The 19,609-nt window shown below is 47.2% G+C and overlaps 1 protein-coding gene across 1 annotated transcript; it reads right to left on the bottom strand.

Annotated features, from left to right (window-relative positions):
- Positions 1-7,802: 7,802 nt before the first annotated feature.
- KIAA0040 (KIAA0040 ortholog) lies at positions 7,803-11,244 on the bottom strand. The gene has a single exon (XM_045452826.1). The coding sequence runs from the start codon at positions 11,109-11,111 to the stop codon at positions 10,812-10,814; it is 300 nt and encodes a 99-aa protein (XP_045308782.1). The 5' UTR covers positions 11,112-11,244; the 3' UTR covers positions 7,803-10,811.
- Positions 11,245-19,609: the final 8,365 nt, after the last annotated feature.

Genomic DNA, 19,609 nt, shown 5'->3' with positions numbered 1-19,609 from the left:
TAACTGGACTCTTTTGGTGATTGGTCCCTCCCAAAGACTCTTCAGTGACTCTCTTTCCTGCCCTCAAGTCCTCAGCCCTGCCCCTTTCCCTGGGCCCCCACACTGTTGGGCCTGTAGGTGTTCTGAAGGTGCCCAGCAGAAGCTTGTTTGCTCAGGCACTTGGCAGGTCAGGTCCTTTGGGTTTACTTTCCTACCCCTTTGGAAAGTTTCTCTGTAGTGAAGTCAGTGATCATTATTAAAAGTAACTTACATTCCGATTCAACAAAAAAAACAACAACACCTGGTTTTTAAAAAATTTGCCTCGTGTTATTTAACTCACATCAGTGCGCTTGAATTCTAAATTCAACCCAAGTGCATGTGAAGGTACAACTTGCGCATCACCACGGAATGCGGTCGGCCTGCCGTTTCATACTTGCGAGACGGCGAATCGTGGTATTTGGAACCTGGGGAGATGAGATGAGTGGCAGCGGAGGCATGTGCCCTAAAAGCTTCAGCGCCGCCCCAGGCCCGGGGAGTTGTTCACTGCTTCAGGTTGTCCAGGCTTTAACCTCTGGCCGAAGGCCAAGCTGTACTCCCCAAACGGGTCATGTCCCCCTTGTAGGCTTTCAGCACCGCCCGTGCCTCCCCATACGCACAGTGCCGCAGTGCTGCTAGATCTGGTGAGGGCGGTCTAAACAGGAATTCGGTGAGAGTGTGTGTCTGCCTGCTTCTCGCCAGTGTGTGAGGGGGACACAGGTGAGACACAGAGGTGAGCAAGCCAGACGGCGTGTGGACTGTCATTCATTCGTTCACTCATTGATTCCACAAAAGCTGATGGAGCCCCGTTAGGAGCCAGCTTCTGCTGTAAGTAACTGGTGCCGCGGAAGCGAAGAAACTGCACTAGTCCCGCCCTCACCTTGGCGATTCAGGAGCCTGGCACTCAACCCAGTGGATGCAGTGGACCGAACCTCGGGGTGACTCCGACCTGGGGCTGGTGCGTGGCGGGCAAAAATTCCCCACGTGGGTTGGTGAATGCCTGGTAAACGTGCTGGGTAGAGCGCAGGTTGCTGGGCCTCATCCTTAGGTCTTGTGACTCAGTAGGTCTGGGGTGGGGCTGCCGCCAGATTGACCACTCTTGGAGTAAGCTCTGGCATAGGGGTCGCCTGCTGCTGGTCTCTCTGCTCTGGACCTGTGATGCCCCTCCACACACCTCTGTGTCCCCTGACCGCAGCATTTCTCCACCACTGGCCAAGATGAGGACTTGCCAGGACCTGGAAACTGCCGTGGGAGCCGTGCCGCCCGGAGGACTGGCAGGGGAAACCTCAGCTGACCTTTAAGGGTTCTCCATGGGGCAGAGAAGAAGTCGGGATGAGCTCATTTTTAAAGGCTGTTCGTCTGACTGAGGAGAATGTTCTAGCCCTAAATGTCTGTGCCTGACCTCACTGGAATGAGACCAGCTCTGGCAGGCCCCGCCCCTGGGAATGGGTTCCTGCACAAACCTGCTCTGCAGAGGCCGTTTTCCTCAGAGTCAGATTATGAGCCATCAGGGTTTTGAAGCTTAAGGGGCAATCCCTGCCCTTTAGGACAAACCAGAGAAGACAAAGTCTGTCACCACAGGGCCAGGCTGCAAACCAGGCAGGAGGGCAGAAGCAAGGACGGAAGTACCAAGCACGTGCTAAAGCTCCCAAGCCGTCTTCTGACCCATGCAAACTGCTAGCTAAGCGATCATGGACAGAGCACAGGCCCTGCCCTCCAGCAGCCCGTGGCGTGGTGCTGACAGTTGGACAGCCGTGGGGACAAACCATGGCAGCTGGTAGCACGTCAGGGAGAGTGAGTCAACAGGGGTATGGACTGTCACTGTGGAGCAAGTGTCAAGGGCGTGACATCAGCATTAGGTCAGGTAGGAAGAAGTCTGAGTGTGTCAGGGAGGGAAGAGAGGCCCGAGGGGGGCAGGGCACCTCGGGAAAAGGGAACTTGGTGGCAAGGACGGGAATGGGTGGGGTGTGGCACGGGTGAGGGAGGGAGAGGAGTGATTGATGGGGAGGCTAGAGAGATGGCAGGGACACTTGGCCCTGTGAGTGCTGGTTCTCAGCTCGGTGCCCGCTTAACCTCCAGGGACTCTGCCTCAGTGGGTCTCAGCTGAGCCCTGTGCCCAGAGCCTTTCAAAGCTAACATGCAACCAGTCCTGACAACCTCTGCTAGGATGAACGAGTCGGACAGCAGAGGTCGCTCAGCGGTGTTTGAATCTTGCAGTCACACTGACAGTTAAGCTTGCATTTTGAAAATATCTGTCTGGAGGCAGGATAGAGAATGGTGGGGAGCTGTTGAGGGAAGCTCCGAGGAGAGGGTGGAGAATCACAGGTTAGGGCTATTGCAGTAGAAAACAGGTAATGGCTCTCTTGGTCTGTGGCAGAAATGGTGGGACGGGGGAGAGGGCACAGATTAAAGCGATATTTAGGAGGAAGAATCAGCAGGAACTGAGGGGGCTGGGTGGTAAAGGCAAGGGAAGAATCCTGTCATGGCTGAGTTTAGAGCTGGTTTTTTCTCTGGGAACAGGGCCCCAGAGTTTGTTTGTCACAAGGCATCACAAGCTCTGCCTTTTAACTTAGAACTCTCAGGGATTCAAGGATCAGTAAAGCCAGAAAATGCTGAATGAGCCAGGGAGAAGGACTAAGAATGACTCAAGGGATTCTGAGCAAGGGGATGTCAGGAAGAACAAGGACCAGGTGTGGTGCATGAAAAGAGAATTCGTGGACGAGGAGACAAACAGCAGAGCAGGAGGCAAAACAAGTATAAATAACGGAAAGCTCTAGGCAAAACGCAGTCATTTGCTGGAAGAAGTCCTCTGCTAAAAAAAATTTCCAAATCATTCCCTTAAGCCTTCCACCAGGGCAGTGAAAAGGATCAGGAAGGAGTTTCTGTCAATAAAGAGTGCAGATCAATCCGGTCAGGGCCCGCAGCCCTCTGCAGCAGACATGCTGTACCCAGTTAGGCCAGCAGATGGCAGTGTTGTCCCATTGGGAGCATCTCCCTTCAAGGCCATTTTCCAATCCTCTCTGAAGGGGTGTTCTGAGGTTCTTCCTTTTCTTCCTTCCTGGGTAACATGGCCTGGGGAATCAGCTTATGGGGTACGGCTCAGCATCCAGCCCGTGCTTGGTGGTTGTGCAGGTAGTGTTGCTGTTGGCCTAATGCACGAAACAGGTAACTGGGAAACACCTTGAAGAGATTACCTACTGAAACCTAGACTCTGTCCCCTGACCTGGTCTACCCGGCCGGTTGCTGAGACAAGAAGATGGATCCATTGGCACGATGAAAGGTGAAGGGAGCACCCCTGGAAGAGATTTAGGCAGTTCCTAGTGTGTAATTAAATCCACTTCCCAAAGTCTTTCTGTTAGTCGGTTGTTTCTGTGGGGGAAATGTGGAATGGGTTGAAGTCCACTTGCCACGTTATATAAAGAAGTTAGTTCCCAGGTTAGCCCATAAATGCCTGTTTATTCCATAACGCAGACCAATTTCAGGGCATGTATGATGACAGAAATAGAAAACAAACACTGGTATTGCAGTGTTGTTATTTAAACAAGGGAAGGAAACAAAATGGAGTGGAAACGGTTCTTTATTTGTGTAAGTGAAGAAAATCAGGTTTAATTAGACAAGGCTAAGGAGGCAGGTGAGGCTTGCTGTGGAGCACCGGAAGGAGACATCTGGGTGCTCTACAGCCTTGTGGGCATAGCTCTTGATTGTGTTCAAAAGGTTTCTGACTCAAAGTAGGTATCGCAAGTTAACAAGTCTTTGAGGAACCCAAATCCGATTAGGCTGGATCATGATGGCTGGTGTGTGAAGGGCCACTAGGATGGGATTCTGAAGACTTTGGTTTCCATCTCGGGTCTGGGTGAGTTACTTACCTTCTGTGGGCCTCATATTCTTTGTTTATAAAATGGAAATGACATCAGTCCCCGAGGTACTCCCTGCAAGAATCAAATGAGATACCGAAAGCATTCTTACATAATATGTAACACTCTGGAATGGTAAGAGGGCTTGGATCTCTAGTCTTGATAACTTCAATCAAAACGTTTGGATTTTCTTTCTTCTCTCTCTCCCTCCCTCTCTCCCCACCCCTCTTTTTTCCCCCTGATAGAGGTGTATCCCTAGCCAGCTCTAAGGTGTATGTGCTATGGATAGCCACCAATGGGATTATTATAGCTAACCAACGGACAAAGGAGAAAAGGCAGAGTGGGAAAGAAAAGCTTAATGAAGGTAAAGGGGGATCCGTCTATGTTTTGGAAAGGGTTTCCTTGGGGATGATATGAATTGAGCTGTACATGAACCCTCCATGGTAGCATTTCCAAAATGATATTCCTCAGAATTCTTGCTCCTCCAGATCTCCTAAAAGAAGAGGTTTAATGGTCAAATAAACTTGGGAAAACTCTGAGGTAAGTGGAGTTATACTAGTTTCTTTACTAAAGTACCCGTTAGAACCTTTAATGTAATACGTGATTACAGATCTCAAGGAGGCAGAGAGGGGAAGTCATGGGCTGCAGTAGTTTGCAATCTTGTTTGAATGTAGGATTTTCTTGTGTTCTGAGTAGCTAATATTTCTCAAGGTGTGGTTCAGGGACCGCTGGCAATTACATAGAGTGCTTGTTAGAAGAGCGGGTTGTCTGGACTCACCCTCGACTTAACAAATCTGTCAGAAGGGCAGAGGGACTGGGAATCTGCACTTGTAAGAAACCCCCCAGTGATCTCTTTTCCTTTCCCTTTTCCCCCAGTCAATGCATTATTGAGCATATAGGATGCACTAGTTATTGGAGATAGGGTGGTGAGTGACATGGTTACTCTTCAGGCCTCACAAAGGCTTATTCTAATGAGGGGATGGCAGGGAAGTGTGGGAAGATGGGAACACCCACAGTGCAACATAGTCTGATCTTACTGTGATCCAGAAGACTTGTGTGGTTAGGGAAGCTTTCTTGGAGGCAGTGATGTAACACATGGAACATTTCACCCCAAATTTGTTTGTAATGACAATTAAGACTTAGAGCTATGAAAATCCCTCATCTGTCAAATGAGCATGACGATTTTGACCCTGACATATTTGTCAGCATCACATAAAACCCAGTGAGTCCTGAGCCCATTTAGTTGGAAGCCCAGTAAGGAAACACTCCCAGGAAGGTGGGAAGATGTTGATTCAAAGTCTGTCTTGATATGGCCACCAGGGGGCGCTGTCACACAGGGTGGCTTGGTGTGGAGAAGAGGCTGAGGCAGGGGTGAGTACCTACCCCATCCATCACAATTGCAAATTGGGAGTTTTGGTAATACTGTAGACCGTGCAGTGTATGGTGAAATTATGGACCACATCACACAAGGAGGAATAGAAAATGCACAGTATTGGGGCACCTGGGTGGTTCAGTTGGTTAAGTATCTGACTTTGGCTCAGGTCGTGATCTCATGGTCTGTGGGTTTGAGCCCATGTCGTGCTCTGTGCTGACAGCTCGGAGCCTGGAGCCTCCTTGGGATTCTGTGTCTCCCTCTCTCTCTCTGTCCCTCCCCCACTTGTGCTCTGTCTCTCTCACTCTCAAAAATAAATAAACATTAAAAAAAAATTTTAATAAAAAAATAGAAAATGCACAGTATTTTCAATCCCTATCTCATTTGATCTGTCTGTATCATTTGACTCTATTGACTCTTCTTGAAAGTTTCTTCTCCTTTGGCTTCAAGGACACAACACTCTCATTATCTTCCTTCTACCCTTAATTACAACAACTAACATTTACTGAGCATGTACTATAAGCCAGGCCCGATGCTGAATGCTTTTTATGCTTTATCTCGTTACTGCTGTGTCCCTGTGAGACAGGGATGGTCATTAACTCTACCATACTGGTAAGTCTTTACGGAGACTAAGTCGTCGGCCTGAATTCTCTAACCAGTGGGTACTGGAGTTAGCATCGGAATCGGGAAGCCCTTAGCCCTGAGTCCTGACCTGTCACACTCATGGTGGCCTTCACCAGGCTGTCCTCTGCATCACTGCTGCAGGCTGCACCCTCTGGGTGGAGGCAATACAAACGGGGTCCTCCTGTCCATATTTCCTCCCTTGTAAGTCTCTAGATGGCTCCTGGGTGATCCCCCACGGGCTGTCCAGATGCCAGCTTTGCAGCCCCTCTGGGACAACTCTGTGTTGCTGGCACCTAGTGTGCTTGGCAAATGGTAAAGAGTCAAAAATATTAACGGAATAAGTAGCCTCAAAGAGGGAGTTAGATGCATGCATGCAGGGCCATTCCCGAAGGAACGACCACAGGTATTTGAAAACATCCTTTTGAACCCATGACAGGGACAGACAGCCGTGTTGAAAGGACTCCTCCCCCCCCCCCCCCCCCCCAGTTCTGTAATCCTGTGACTTTGTGACTTTGAATTTGGGAAAGATACTAAAATCAAAGGGCAAGGAGCCAGCGCAGAGTGTCGTGGTGACTTGGGAATGCGCATAGCACTGTCCAAGTCCACAGGCACACTGCCACGGGCAGGGCTGAGCCTGAGCAGGTGCAGCTGGTGGCTTTGGCTCTGGCACCCACCCCCCAACCAAGGTGGGCAGCGGCTGCCCCTGCCTTTGGTTTCTGGACAAAGGTCCCTGGTCGACACTGGAAAGTTTTGGAAGTCCTGGAAAGAACAGAGACCTGAATGAAAAGTCTCTTCTTGGGCTGTCATGGAGTGTGTGGCAATGGGGAAGGGAGCCCAGGAACCAACTAAGACTACAGAAATGTCAGCCTACCTTGGGGGAAACAAGACGAAGGGGAAGCGTGTGCCATAGGCCTGTCTTCCTAAGCCCTAGCTGAAATGGAGTCAACACGGTGTTTTAGCAGCCTGTTTGACCACTTCCCCCATGAGCCTCTAGATCTGTGCTCTGCAGGTTGGTAGCTGCTAGCCACGTGTAGCTACTGAGCACTTGAACTATGGCTGGTGTGACTCAGCTACTGTACCTTAATTTTATTTAATTTTAATTAATTTAAATAGCTACATGTGGCTAATGGTACCATGTTAGATAGAGACATTTCCATCTTATCTACTCTATCGGACAGCCCTGTTCTACAGGGCTTCTGCTTAACGGCCAGCTGAGCATCAAGGGAGGACTCTGGAGCATCTGAATCATTCCATTTCACAACCAATGCAAAGCCGTGGTCCACTTGAAAAGAAGATATGCGTTTTATACATACATACTGTACAGACATACGTGTGTGTGTGTGTGTGTGTGTGTGTGTGTGTGTGTGTCTTCCTATCTGGCTATCCATCTATGTATCTAATAATGTAAATACATATCTATGTATCCATGTATGTATCTAACAATGTGTGTATATACACGTATGTGTGTGTGTGTGTGTGTGTGTAAGTACCTACGTATTTAACAATAAAGGTACCTAACTATGTATGTATCTATCCCCCCAGCAGCTACTATAGAAGACTTCTGATCTCTCCCCTTCCCAATACTAGATTTAACTTAGAGGTCTATTTCTACTTAGTTTTTGCTATTTTCCCTTTTCCTTCAAGAAGACATCGACTGACCTCATCGAAGGGAATGCTCTCTAAGAGTTGCCAAGGAGCGTCAGTCCTTGACACCTAGTCTCTGAGGTGTCCTCTCTGGAGGCAGTGATGTGAGAGCCTGGTCCTGGTCCTTTGACCTATGACTCTGTCAGGGGGAAGACAGTGTCCAAGGACAGCTGGGCCTTTTGTGTCCTAGCGGGAGTCCATGCCTCTGTCATTTCTGAGTGATGTCTGGGAGAGGGAAATATTTACTGTCAAGAAAGTAACTGATGCCAGCAGGTAAGGAGGCCAGGCGCTGCTGTCTGCCAAATATTTTATTTAAATAAATTTTTCTTTTGCATGTGTTTGAATTTTCTAGAAAAAAGTTCTGACAAACACTATACCGCTTGGACCATTTATACTCTTCTTGAGAAGGTGACTGCCCTTTCTCTACATTCCCCACTCCCCTGCCCCTCCCCCCCAAGAAATAAAAAAGCCACCAGAATACATTGAGCAGTGGGGAGGAGGCCTTCTCTGATGACGGTGGATGAGTTTGGCTGGAGTTGTTCAGATCTCGGCCCGGGGACTCCTCCCCAAGCCTGTGCTGGTTGGGGAGAAGGAGTAAAAGTGAAGAGGAATAAGGGGTGGACCTGGGGTGGGGATGCCGGGAGAAGCAGGAATGAGATGAGAAGGAAACATGGGAGAGGAAGATAAGGATGATGGGAGGAACAGGGAGTGACTCCAGTGACTTCACGGGGCTCCTTTCATGGACCCACTTACTCCACAGAAGTTTGGGGGCCTATGGCACCCTGGATGGTGTTGGGGGGACCCTGGTGAAGGCTATCAGGGAGGCGGCGGGGGTGGGGAAAACATAAGCCTCGTTCAGCATCTGGGTCTCCTAAGTCCTGGGCTATGGAAACAAGTGAGAAGAGAGCTTCTGGGTGTTTCGCGCCTGGAGGTAGTTCAGATCCATTTGATTAGGGGACAGTGGGGTGCTGCACCTGGAGACAGAGGCCTCGTCCTGGCAATGACAACTGACTGACTGCCGTCTTAATTCAAGCTAGCAGCCAGTTGCCATGGCAACCATGTTACTTGTGTGGTCCCGGATCCGAGCGATCCTTTCTCCTAGATCACATCTGACACCCAGCCTCAGCCGTCAGCTCCGTGTCTCCCCAAGGTCATCCATCTTAGGGGGGCAGGAAGGGCGTGGGGAGGCATGTGCATTTGGTGTGGGGCGATGAGCAATCGTCCTGTGATGGGAAGGGGACAGCCAGCTGCTCCATGACGAGCGTCCGTGTACAAGGGGACAGCCAGCCAGAGAGTGCTTCTTTCTCTGCTAGAAGGGGCTTATGACTAGGGGGTCTGAGCAGCCAGGGCATTTGGGGCCACCTGGTGTGAGAAGGTGGATGCGACTGGTTTTAAAACACGGGAAGGCCTGAATTCTGCCTCACAGGGTCGCCGGTTAGAAGACGGATGCAGCAGTCACCGTGAGATGCCTGCCCCCACAGGCCCGGAGAATACCTGCAGGGCAGGTGAGTACCAGGCAGCACAAGAGAGCAAACGGAGGACATTTTGCCATGAACACAATACTGCAGAATTTAGCTTCTTGCTACTATAGATATCATAGTTTAGCTACATTGTTAATTAAATTGCAATTTTACTGCCTCCTAGAACAGCTTCTGTGGGAAAATATTTCAAGAGAGCTACCCAGCAGATTTGCAAGTGACCTTTCAGAGCACAACCCGCTTCCAATTTGGGAAGTATCCATCTTTGTCATATAGTCACAATACAATCAAAATACCAACCATCTCCTCACGTATGTGGATTAACTCGGCCTCCCAACCTCAGCCTGGTGGGGAGACACTCGCCTCAACTCAGTCGTGGATCTCGGGGCGCACAGGCCAAGCTGACTGTCGGTTCTGCGCATGCCTGTGAGGCACTCAATACCCAACTTCCATCCGTTGGAGCAATTAGTGGGCTCAGAACAGAAGGTCACTCGGGGGGATTGGCGAGGTATTACACGTTGACCCTCAACATCATCACGTATCCAACAGCATCCACAGACAGTTCTGAGTACCTACTGTGTGCAAGGCACTTGCCTGAGCTTCAAGATAAATATTAATAAACCTCTATATAGCTTCGCTCTACTTTCATTTAAACTCTGTAACTTCTGTATCCCATCTGCAACATGCCACACATCCATTACAACCTTATGAAATTGTTTCCAGTGTGCCTTTCGCGAGACTGTACCGGATATTGCTTCAATTCCTTCCCTGCTGAGAAGCTTTGGTTACATAGGAAATCCCTAGGTCAGGTGTCTGTCAGATGTAGCATCTCCTTCCCGTCTGTAAAACATTGCACAGGCTCACAACTGCAGTTCACAGAAGTGAATGGAGTATCCTTGGTTTCCAGAACATTCTAGAAGTCACCACCAAGAGCTGTTAGTTTGTGCTTGGAGAAGGGCACCTTGCTGAGTGGTTCTGGGGGTAGCGTCTCAAAAAGAGGTCTTAGACAGCATTCGATACTGATCCATGGTGATGGGGACCTTGTCATGAGTTGCAAGATACAGCTTTCAATGGATTTTGATCCACCTCACTTGAAACTTTTTCTCCCATATGAGAAACACAGGAACTTGGCGTGTCTGTGTCGATGCACAACCTGATACAGTTGTATATTGCTGGAGTGCCCAAATACGAGGATTTCCAGTAAAAGGTTGTGTGGGGATAGGAATAGGAAAACACATATCTCTAACCTGAGTGGCGTATGGAGTAGACGGTGGACAGGTACCTTATCTGGGTATGTAATTGTGCACGTGTGCCCGAATCCAGCCAGGCCTTCCTATGAGAAATTTTTGGGAGAGAAGATGATGTACTTGTACAAAGTAGGTTGTCAATGACCATTTGATGAACAGAATATATTTGCCCAGGTACCTGTTGCCTGAATTCACACGTGTGTGTATATGTGTGTGCGTGTGGGCACTATTGTGTGCATGGTGGGCATGTGTGTGCATTTGGGAGACGTGTCAAGATGTATGGACAAATGTTCCTTGTACTTTTGCGGATGGAGCTTGCGGGATGCAGGTGGAAAAGATGCCTGAGTCTGTGGTAAAGAGCATTGTTATCGGACACATAGCTGCCAAGACAGTGCCCAAGAACTGTCCATATTCTTTCTGGGGTGTCCTCCATGGGGACGCTCAGCCTGAGGTTCGTCCCTTGGTTAGTTCCTCTGTGGACATGAATGCATCACTTTGGGCATTGCTGCTCTCTAGCCCGTGTGTATTTGGAAGGTGGCTTAGTCCCCGAGGAAGGACGCCTCTGCTCCCTGCCTAACTAGACAGGCAGTGATGGCCTCTTTTCCATCTGGAGAAGCTTGGGCTGAGCAGAGATCCAGAGGTCTTCCTCAGCCTTCCTCTTCTTCTTTTTCTTCTTCCCTTTGTTTCGCTCCGGCTGTGGGCCACTCTTGCCTGGCCGGCTCCAGCAGCAGTGGCAACAGATGAAGATGAATGTCATGACCACTAGTAGTGGCAGTCCCAGCAGGATGCCCAGGCAGATGGTGTTAAAGAGGCCCTGTTGGTGTTTGGTCAAGATGGTGTCCCAAATGATGCTGAAGAAAGAGCTGATCTTCTCCATGGCGCCGGGCTAGGCTGGGGCCACAGGAAACTCGTAGCTCACTAGAAAGTCCTGGGCTCAAGCTGAGACAGCCTTGTCCACTTGCAATTTCTTCCTCTTCGAGCCCTGGGCTTGGGCATGCACCTGTTACCAGCTGAAGAGAGCAAAACAGACAATTCAAGAGAAACGCAATGGTAACGGTCTACAATTTTTAACAACGACGTATTTTTGAGGCTTAGGAAAAGGGACGGAATTGAAGATTTCCAGAGTTCGCTGAAATTGTATTGAAACCCAGTAAACAAAATAAATGCACACATTTAAGTAAGTACTCACTATTCTTGTACACGCTCTATTGGGGATAAGAATTGATAGTGTATCAGACCTGGCTCATCGCGCGTGCTCAGCATTTGGTGGATACGTGAATCAACGTGCGGATTCAGCGTTCCGGGTAGGGGTTGGTGCCTCTGTAGGAGCGGTTCTCCATCTTTTCTCCCTGAAGCTCATCTGATGGGCGTTGAACCCATACTCCTCACAGGACAGCTGTGTCTCACTTTCTGTGAACACACGCGCCATTTTGCACACATACTGAAGCTTAAGCACAGGACGGAATATCTGAGTCTTGCCGCCTGTCACAGGGGCCTGGACCTTCCCCAGGCTATGAGGTCAGCAGTCCTTGTCCTGCCTCAGCCCTGACTTCTTTACTGTCCCTTCACGCTCTCTTCCCAGCTCCGTCTCCTCCCTCTTCACATCCCGCTCCTGTGCCCAAAGAGGACTCACCGAGCTTGGCGGTGGGGGACCACGTGCTGGTTCCCTCTGTTTCTCTCCTCGTCTCCCTCATTGCTCTCATCTCTGCTTCCTGTCCCCCAGCTGAATATTCCCAAGACTCCTGCCCTTTTCTTGGCATTGGAAAAGGAGTCCCGCAGGCTGCTCAGCAATGGTGTTTAGAAACTGGGATGGGGGTCCATACTTCCACCGTCAGCTCAACCACAGCCGGGACTGTTCTGGTTGCTTATACAGAGTGGCCCTTCTTCCACCGGTACCCTCTCCACCTCTCCACGTGTATCTTAGGCCTCAGCTCTCAAGTGTAAGGTCTTACAGGCTCCTTCAGTTCTGGAATCTACAGGTTCCTATGTCTAAACAAGACTTGGAGGGTAACATGGTTCAAGGAAATTCAAGAGGCCTTCTGGTACAAGACATTGTCAGGGACCCAAAGATCAAAGACCCGTTGATTTTCAGCTGGAGACCTTAGAGATCATCGCAACCAATGCTCTCACTGAAAGATTAAGACTCTGAGGCCCAGAGTGGGGAAGGGACATGCCTAAGGCCACACAGAGGTGCCACAAACACCCAGAGTTGGGGATAATGGGTCAGTTTCTCTTCCAAGGCTCCTGGGAAATCAGAAAAACCAGGATGATGTTACTTTATATTTGTGTTTTGCTTGATACTTTTCTAACCACTTTCACATGAGTTATGTTTTTAAAGAGAGAACAGGATGTTTATGGAGAAAACCGCTGGGGACCCAGGTTCACAATCATTATGAAGTCCAGGTTTCATTCTGTTGTATTTCACTGGGGCATAAATGTGTGGCTCCTCCTGGGGAGTGTGTTATACTCAGGGGTTGTCCACAGAAGTCTAATTCCTTGGATAGCACTCTGTAAGTTCCACACATACCTGTGTGTTCACTCAAACTCCACCCAAACTCAGTCCTAGCCTGCTGGCATTTGGGCTCATGCCCTGAGGACGTAATCTACACACTTTATGCAGTTGTATAAACGGGTGCCTACTGCTGAAATGCTTGGTCCTTGAAAGTGAAGTAATGCTATATAATGGCCCTGATATGCCGGTCACCATCCTGGGCACTCTCCACCTATTGACCCATTTTGTTTCATTACAACCTTAGGAAGTAGGTACAGGTATTTTCCTCATCTTTACAGCTGGAGAGACAGAGGCAGAGGTCACACAGTGAGTGAGTGGCAGAGCTGACCTGACTGATTCTGGGGCGTCTGACTCCAGATCCCCAGGTTGCGAGCCCTTCATAGGTGTCGCTCTGAGCCTCCTATTCCTTTGTGTAGAATTAACCCGTTTTGGCAAGTAGCCCAGGATTTATAGAATCTTACAATACTTGGCTATTCCCCAGATTGACTTAAAAACGTTTATCCCAATCTGTTGTGGAAGAAGACTGCACAGTGATTTATTTCCCATTGTTAGATACTTCACAAATGCATGAAGATACATACAATAAAAATCCAGTCCTGCTCAAGGGGAGGTTTATAGAAAGCATATGACTGCCTGAATATAAACTCAACTTGCAACAAAGAAAAACATTCTGAGAAGTCACACCCCTTTGCCAGAGGCTCCTCAGAAGCCCTGGAACATCATGTGCCCGTGGATATGCTCACACGCCACCAAGCCCACAGGCTCTTTGTCGAGAAAAAGCACCCTTGGGTATCCTCCCCGCCCCCTGCCATCAAGGCCAATCCACTGACTTGCTCCTTCTCACACACTTGGGTCTCTGGATTTCCCTTCTTACTTTGCCGTCACCTTTGCTTTTACTTCAGCCCTTGTTTGGCCCCATATTTTTTTTTGGCCTATCTGGAGGGATTTCCATGCTCTCTTGAGGGAAGACTTTGGGGGCTTTTCACTAATTCGATCCACACATATATTTTCCTGGGACCAAATGCTCCTCATACCGTATTTCTAGGACTCAAATTAGATACCGCCACCACATTTGTTGACAAACTACTCTGTGTCAGATGTCATGCTGGTCTCTGCAGGGAACATAAATGCATTAGGAGCCCACTTTTGGGTTCATCCAGGGAAAGAGAGGAAGGGCTTTGAGCCCTTGGAGAATATCAGGGCAGTTTTCATGAAGGTAGAGCCACCTGAGGAGGACCTTGAAAGATGAGCAGGACCTTGACAGGGAAACATGGGTAAAAGGATGTTCAAAGATTCTAGGCAGAGAAACTTCTAGAATATGGCAGGAGAAGAGGCTGTCTTCTGGTGAGCCTGGGGTTCAGGGTGGGAGAGGGGAGGACTGTAGATTGTGGCCAAGGTAGAGAGGGCCTCCATAGGGTGTGTATTTATTTGGGCTCTTTATTTATTTTTATTAAATTTTTTTTTTTTTAATTTACATCCAGATTAGTTAGCATATAGTGCAACAATGATTTCAGGAGTAGATTCCTTAGTGCCCCTTACCCATTTAGCCCATACCCCCCTCCCACAACCCCTTCAGTAACCCTCTGTTTGTTCTCCATATTTAAGAGTCTCTTATGTTTTGTCCCCCTCCCTGTTTTTATATCATTTTTGCTTCCCTTCCCTTATGTTCATCTGTTCTGTGTCTTAAAGTCCTCATAGGAGTGAAGTCATGTGATATTTGTCTTTCTCTGACTAATTTCTCTTAGCATAATACCTTCTAGTTCCATCCACATAGTTGCAAATGGCAAAATTTCATTCTTTTTGATTGCCGAGGAATACTCCATTGTATATATGCACCACATCTTCTTTATCCATTCATCCATCAATGGACATTTGGGCTCTTTCCATACTTTGGCTATTGTTGATAGTGCTGCTATAAACACTGCTGCTGATAGTGCTGCTCTTTTTCCAGCTCTTTAAGGCGTAAGGTTGGGTTGTGTATCTGAGATCTTTCTTCCTTCTTTAGGAAGGCCTGGATTGCTATATACCTTCCTCTTATGACTGCCTTTGCTGCATCCCAGAGGTTTTGGGTTGTGGTGTTATCATTTTCATTGGCTTCCATGAACTTTTTAATTTCCTCTTTAACTCCTTGGTTAGCCTATTCATTCTTTAGTGGGATGTTCTTTAGTCTCTAAGTATTTGTTACCTTTCCAAATTTTTTCTTGTGGTTGATTTTGAGTTTCAAAGTGTTGTGGTCTGAAAACATACGCGGTATGATCTCAATCTTTTTGTACTTTCTGAGGGCTGATTTGTGTCCCGGTATGTGGTCTATTCTAGAGAATGTTCCATGTGCACTGGAGAAGAATGTATATTCCTCTGCTTTAGGATGAAATGTTCTGAAGATATCTGTTAAGTCCATCTGGTCCAGTGTGTCATTCAAAGCCATTCTTTCCTTGTTGATCTTTTGATTAGATGATCTGTCCATTGCTGTGAGTGGGGTGTTGAAGTCCCCTACTATTATGGTATTACTGTCAATGAGTTTCTTTATGTTTGTGACTAATTGATTTGTATATTTGGGTGCTTTCACATTTGGCACATAAATGTTTACCATTGTTATGTATTCTTGGTGAACAGACCCCTTAATTATGATATAGTGTCCTTCATTTCTTGATACAGTCTTTACTTTAAAGTCTAGATGGTCTGATATAAGTATGGCTACTCTGGCTTTCTTTTGTTGACCATTAGCATGATAGATGGTTCTCCATCCCCTTACTTTCAATCTGAAGGTGTCTTTAGGTCTAAAGTGGGTCTCTTGTAAACAGCATATAGATGGATCTTATTTTCTTATCCTTGCTGTTACCCTATGCCTTTTGATTGGAGCATTTAGTCCATTGACGTTTAGAGTGAGTACTGAAAGATATGAATTTATTGCCATTATGTTGTTTGTAGAGTTGGAGTTTTGGGTGGTGTTCTCTGGTCCTTTTTAATCTTTGTTGCTTTTGTTGTTATATTTATTTATTTATTTAATCTTTTCTCCCCTCAGAGAGTCCCCTTAAAATTTGTTGTAGGGCTGGTTTAGTGGTCACAGACTCCTTTAATTTTTGTTTGGCTGGGAAACTTTTAATCTCTCCTTCTATTTTGAATGACAGCCTTACTGGATAAAGAATTCTTGGCTGCATATTTTTCTGATTCAGCACATTGAATAAATATATCCTGCCACTCTTTTCTGGCCTGCCAAGTTTCTGTGCATAGGTCTGCTGCAAACCTGATCTGTCTTCTCTTGCAGGTTAAGGGCTTTTTTCCCCTTGCTGCTTTCATGATTCTTTCCTTCCCTGAGTATTTTGTGAATTTGACTCTGATATGCCTTGTTGATGGTCAGTTTTTGTTGAATCTAATGGGAGTCCTCTGTGCTTCTTGGATTTTGATGTCTTTGTCTTTCCCCAGGTTAGGAAAGTTTTCTGTTATGATTTGCTCACATAACCCTTCTACCCCTATTTCTCTCTCTTCATCTTCTGGGACCCCTATTATTCTGATGTTGCTCCTTTTTAGTGAGTCACTGATTTCTCTAATTCTTTAATTTTTTTTTAACATTTATTTATTTTTGAGACAGAGAGAGACAGAGCATGAACGGGGGAGGGTCAGAGAGAGAGGGAGACACAGAATCTGAAACAGGCTCCAGGCTCTGAGCGGTCAGCACACAGCCCGATGCGGGGCTTGAACTCACGGACCGCAAGATCGTGACCTGAGCCGAAGTCGGACGCTCAACCGACTGAGCCACCCAAGTGCCCCTCATTTCTCTAATTCTTAAATCGTGCTCTTTTGCCTTAATCTCCCCTTTTTTTCTGTTTCATTATTCTCCATAAGTTTGTCTTCTATATTGCTGATTCTCTTCTGCATCATCCATCCTCGCCACCGTGGCATCTATTCGAGATTGCAGCTCAGTTATAGCCTTTTTTGTTTCATCCTGGCTAGTTTTTACCTCTTTTATCTCCACAGAAAGGGATTCTAATCTATTTTCGACTCCAGCTAGTATTCTTATTATCGTGATTCTAAATTCTGGTTCAGACATCTTGCTTGTATCTGTGTTGGTTAAGTGCCTGGCTGTCGTTTCTTCCTGCTCTTTCTTTTGTGGTGAATTCCTTCACTTCGTCATTTTGAAGGGAGAAAATGAATTAATGAGGTAAAAAAATTAAAATAAAAAAATATTGAAAGAAAAAAGGAAAAAAAAACTCAAACGCAAAAAAAAAAATCGAATAAATGATGCTAGATCCTAGGTGTGTTTTGGTCTTGGTGTTGAAAGTGGCTTGATAGATTAGAAAAAAAAGGGGAAAGAAAAGGAAAAAAAAAGGAAATCGTTAGAAAATGTGAAAAAATGAATACACTGAAGTAGACTAAAATGAAATGATAGAAGTAAAATAGAAATGAAAAATTTACACAAGAGTAAACAATAGGTAGAAAAAAATTAAAGAAAAATATTTTTAATAAAAATTGAAAATAAAAATGATTTTTTTCTTTTTCTGTATTAAAGAAAAAGAAGAGAAAAAAGAAAAAAGAAAAAGAAAGAAAACTGAATAGATGGACCAGCGAACAGACTGAAATAAGACTCAAATTACTTTGTTTTCCCCTAGAAGTCGAACTATGAAGCGCCTTATAGTCCATAAAATAAGTAGGTGGAGAGCCCTGTTCCTGAAGAGCGAGGTTGGCCCAAATGGGCGGGCCTTAGGGTAACGGCTCCGTTCTCCACTAGATGGCGCAGCTTAGCTTCCTGGGGTGGGTTGTTGTGGCGCTTGTGGGTGCGTATGCGCATGCGCGGGGATGGTGACAATGGAGTCACCCAGCTACCCGGTCTCGTGTCGGAATCCTGCTCTCCCCGATCGGCAATCGTGCACCCGTCCTTTGTCTTCGGCTTCTGTCTACTCCCTGCTTTTACACTGTGCGTGACCAAACAGCACCTCCCTCCTGGGTTTTGTCTCAGATGTGGCCGTTTTTCCCAACCCGTTATTTCTGAGGGACTGTGGCTTTGATCCATTCTGCCCGTCTTCAGGAGGGTCTCACCGAGCCATGTCTGGGTGCCGGCCGCACCCGGGAACGTTCGGGGGACTGTGCTGCTGCCAATGCCCAGAGACTGAGGCCGGGTGCCAGCCCACCCCAGAGAAAGTTCGCAAGATAGTGTAGCAGCAGCGTTTCGGGGATTATGGAAAATCACAACACGCATCTGGCACCAGGCTTCACCCTTAATGACATTGTTCCAGCACCAGCAAATGTGGTTGTTCTCCCAGGTCCACTGGCGCCTTGCCTTTGGGGACCCACACAGCCTCTACCAGGTGTCCTCCCAGCAGGGGAACCGCCTCTCCCCATGTGGCCCGAAGACCCCCGGACTCCACTCTGCTCTTGGGGATTCGCCCTTCCCGCCCGAGCACCGCCAGGTATGGAGCTGTGGCATTTCAGCCTCTGTGCTCCCTCTGTTTACAGTCTTAATGGAATTTAAACCCCCTCCTCTCTCCTTTCTCCTTTTTGCCTTTTTAATTCAGTCCCTGTGGCTGTTTCCACTTTTCCACTTTCTCTCCAGCTGCTTTTTGGGGGGGGGGGGTTCTTTGCCTGTATCCCCCCGCCCCCGTCTCCGTCCTCTCTCCGCACACAACAGTGGCCCCCTGCCCTTCGCAGCTTCTGTCTCCCCCAGTTCACCTTTCCGCATCACATACCTGCTGAGTTCTGTGGTTCAGGTTGTGCAGATTGTTGTGTTAATCCTCAGATCCGTTTTCTAGGTGTGCAGGACGGTTTAGTGTTGGTCTGGCTGTATTTCATGGACGTGAGACACACAAAAAACTTCCATGCTGTTCTGCCATCTTGGCTCCTCCTCCTTTTTAAAAAAGTTTTTAAATGTTTATTTCTGAGAGAGAGAAAGAGCACACGCGGGGGAGGAGCAGAGACAGAAAGAGGGAGATAAAAATCCAAAGCAGGCTCCAGACTCTGTGCTGTCAGCACAGAGCCTGATGTGGGGCTCAAACTCATGAACCGTGAGATCATGACCTGAGAAGTCAGAAGCTTAACCGACTGAGCCACCCAGGCACCCTTGGTGTCTTTATAATAGTAGGATGCCCTTCAAGAAAAGATAAGGGCCTGAGAAGCGCTGGAAAATGTTTTAAGAGAGCTCTTCATCCATTTAACAAACATTTATTGAGCACCTAATACATGCCCCACACTGTGTTAGGTATTAGGATTCAGTGAGGAAAGCTAAAGACATGGTTTCTGGTAACATGGGGCCTTGTATATTCCAAGGAAGTTATTATTATTGAGGGATCATGTCATAAAGGACAAATAAGCAAATTTCAACTTAGGTCGCTTAGTTGGCTGAAATAGAAGCATGCATTTGAATTATGTTTATCTCAATGTCTCAGGCCCTCCTACCCCTCCCAACCTTTGTCTCAAGCTCGTCCATCCTATGACACCTAAAATAGCCTTTGAATAAATAGATTTCTTTTCCAGCGAAAGCTAATTCGATAATTCACTTTTGGATTCCTGAAGGTACTTATTTGAGTCTACTCTCCATATAGCCAAAAAGAGTATTCATTAACATTTGGGAGCCCAGTCTGGGGAAAATTCAATTAAAAAGGTATTCTTTATATTTTTTAATCTAACAATTCTCTTCTAGGCCCCCCAGGTTACTTGCTGAGCTCTGCTAATCTATACTGTTTCATTAGTATTTATGAGCCTCTCATTGTTAGCATTTCCAGGAAACAATCAAATATCTCCTTGGTGGTATGAATTAAAAGTTTGAGCTTCCACAGAATGTTTTGTAAAAGGAACCAGACTTCGGGCCTTAGAAATGCTCTCTGGGAGGCACCATTATTTTGTTGGATCTCAAGTATTGCTGACACTGTTTG

This window comes from Leopardus geoffroyi, chromosome C3 (assembly GCF_018350155.1).
Source record: "Leopardus geoffroyi isolate Oge1 chromosome C3, O.geoffroyi_Oge1_pat1.0, whole genome shotgun sequence".
Classification (NCBI taxonomy): Eukaryota; Metazoa; Chordata; class Mammalia; order Carnivora; family Felidae; genus Leopardus; species Leopardus geoffroyi.
This window is presented reverse-complemented; position numbering and strand designations above follow the sequence as displayed.

What these genes read in the sequence shown, in the direction of transcription:
- KIAA0040 (XM_045452826.1), bottom strand. Translation starts at nt 11,111, where the DNA reads ATGGAGAAGATCAGCTCTTTCTTCAGCATCATTTGGGACACCATCTTG.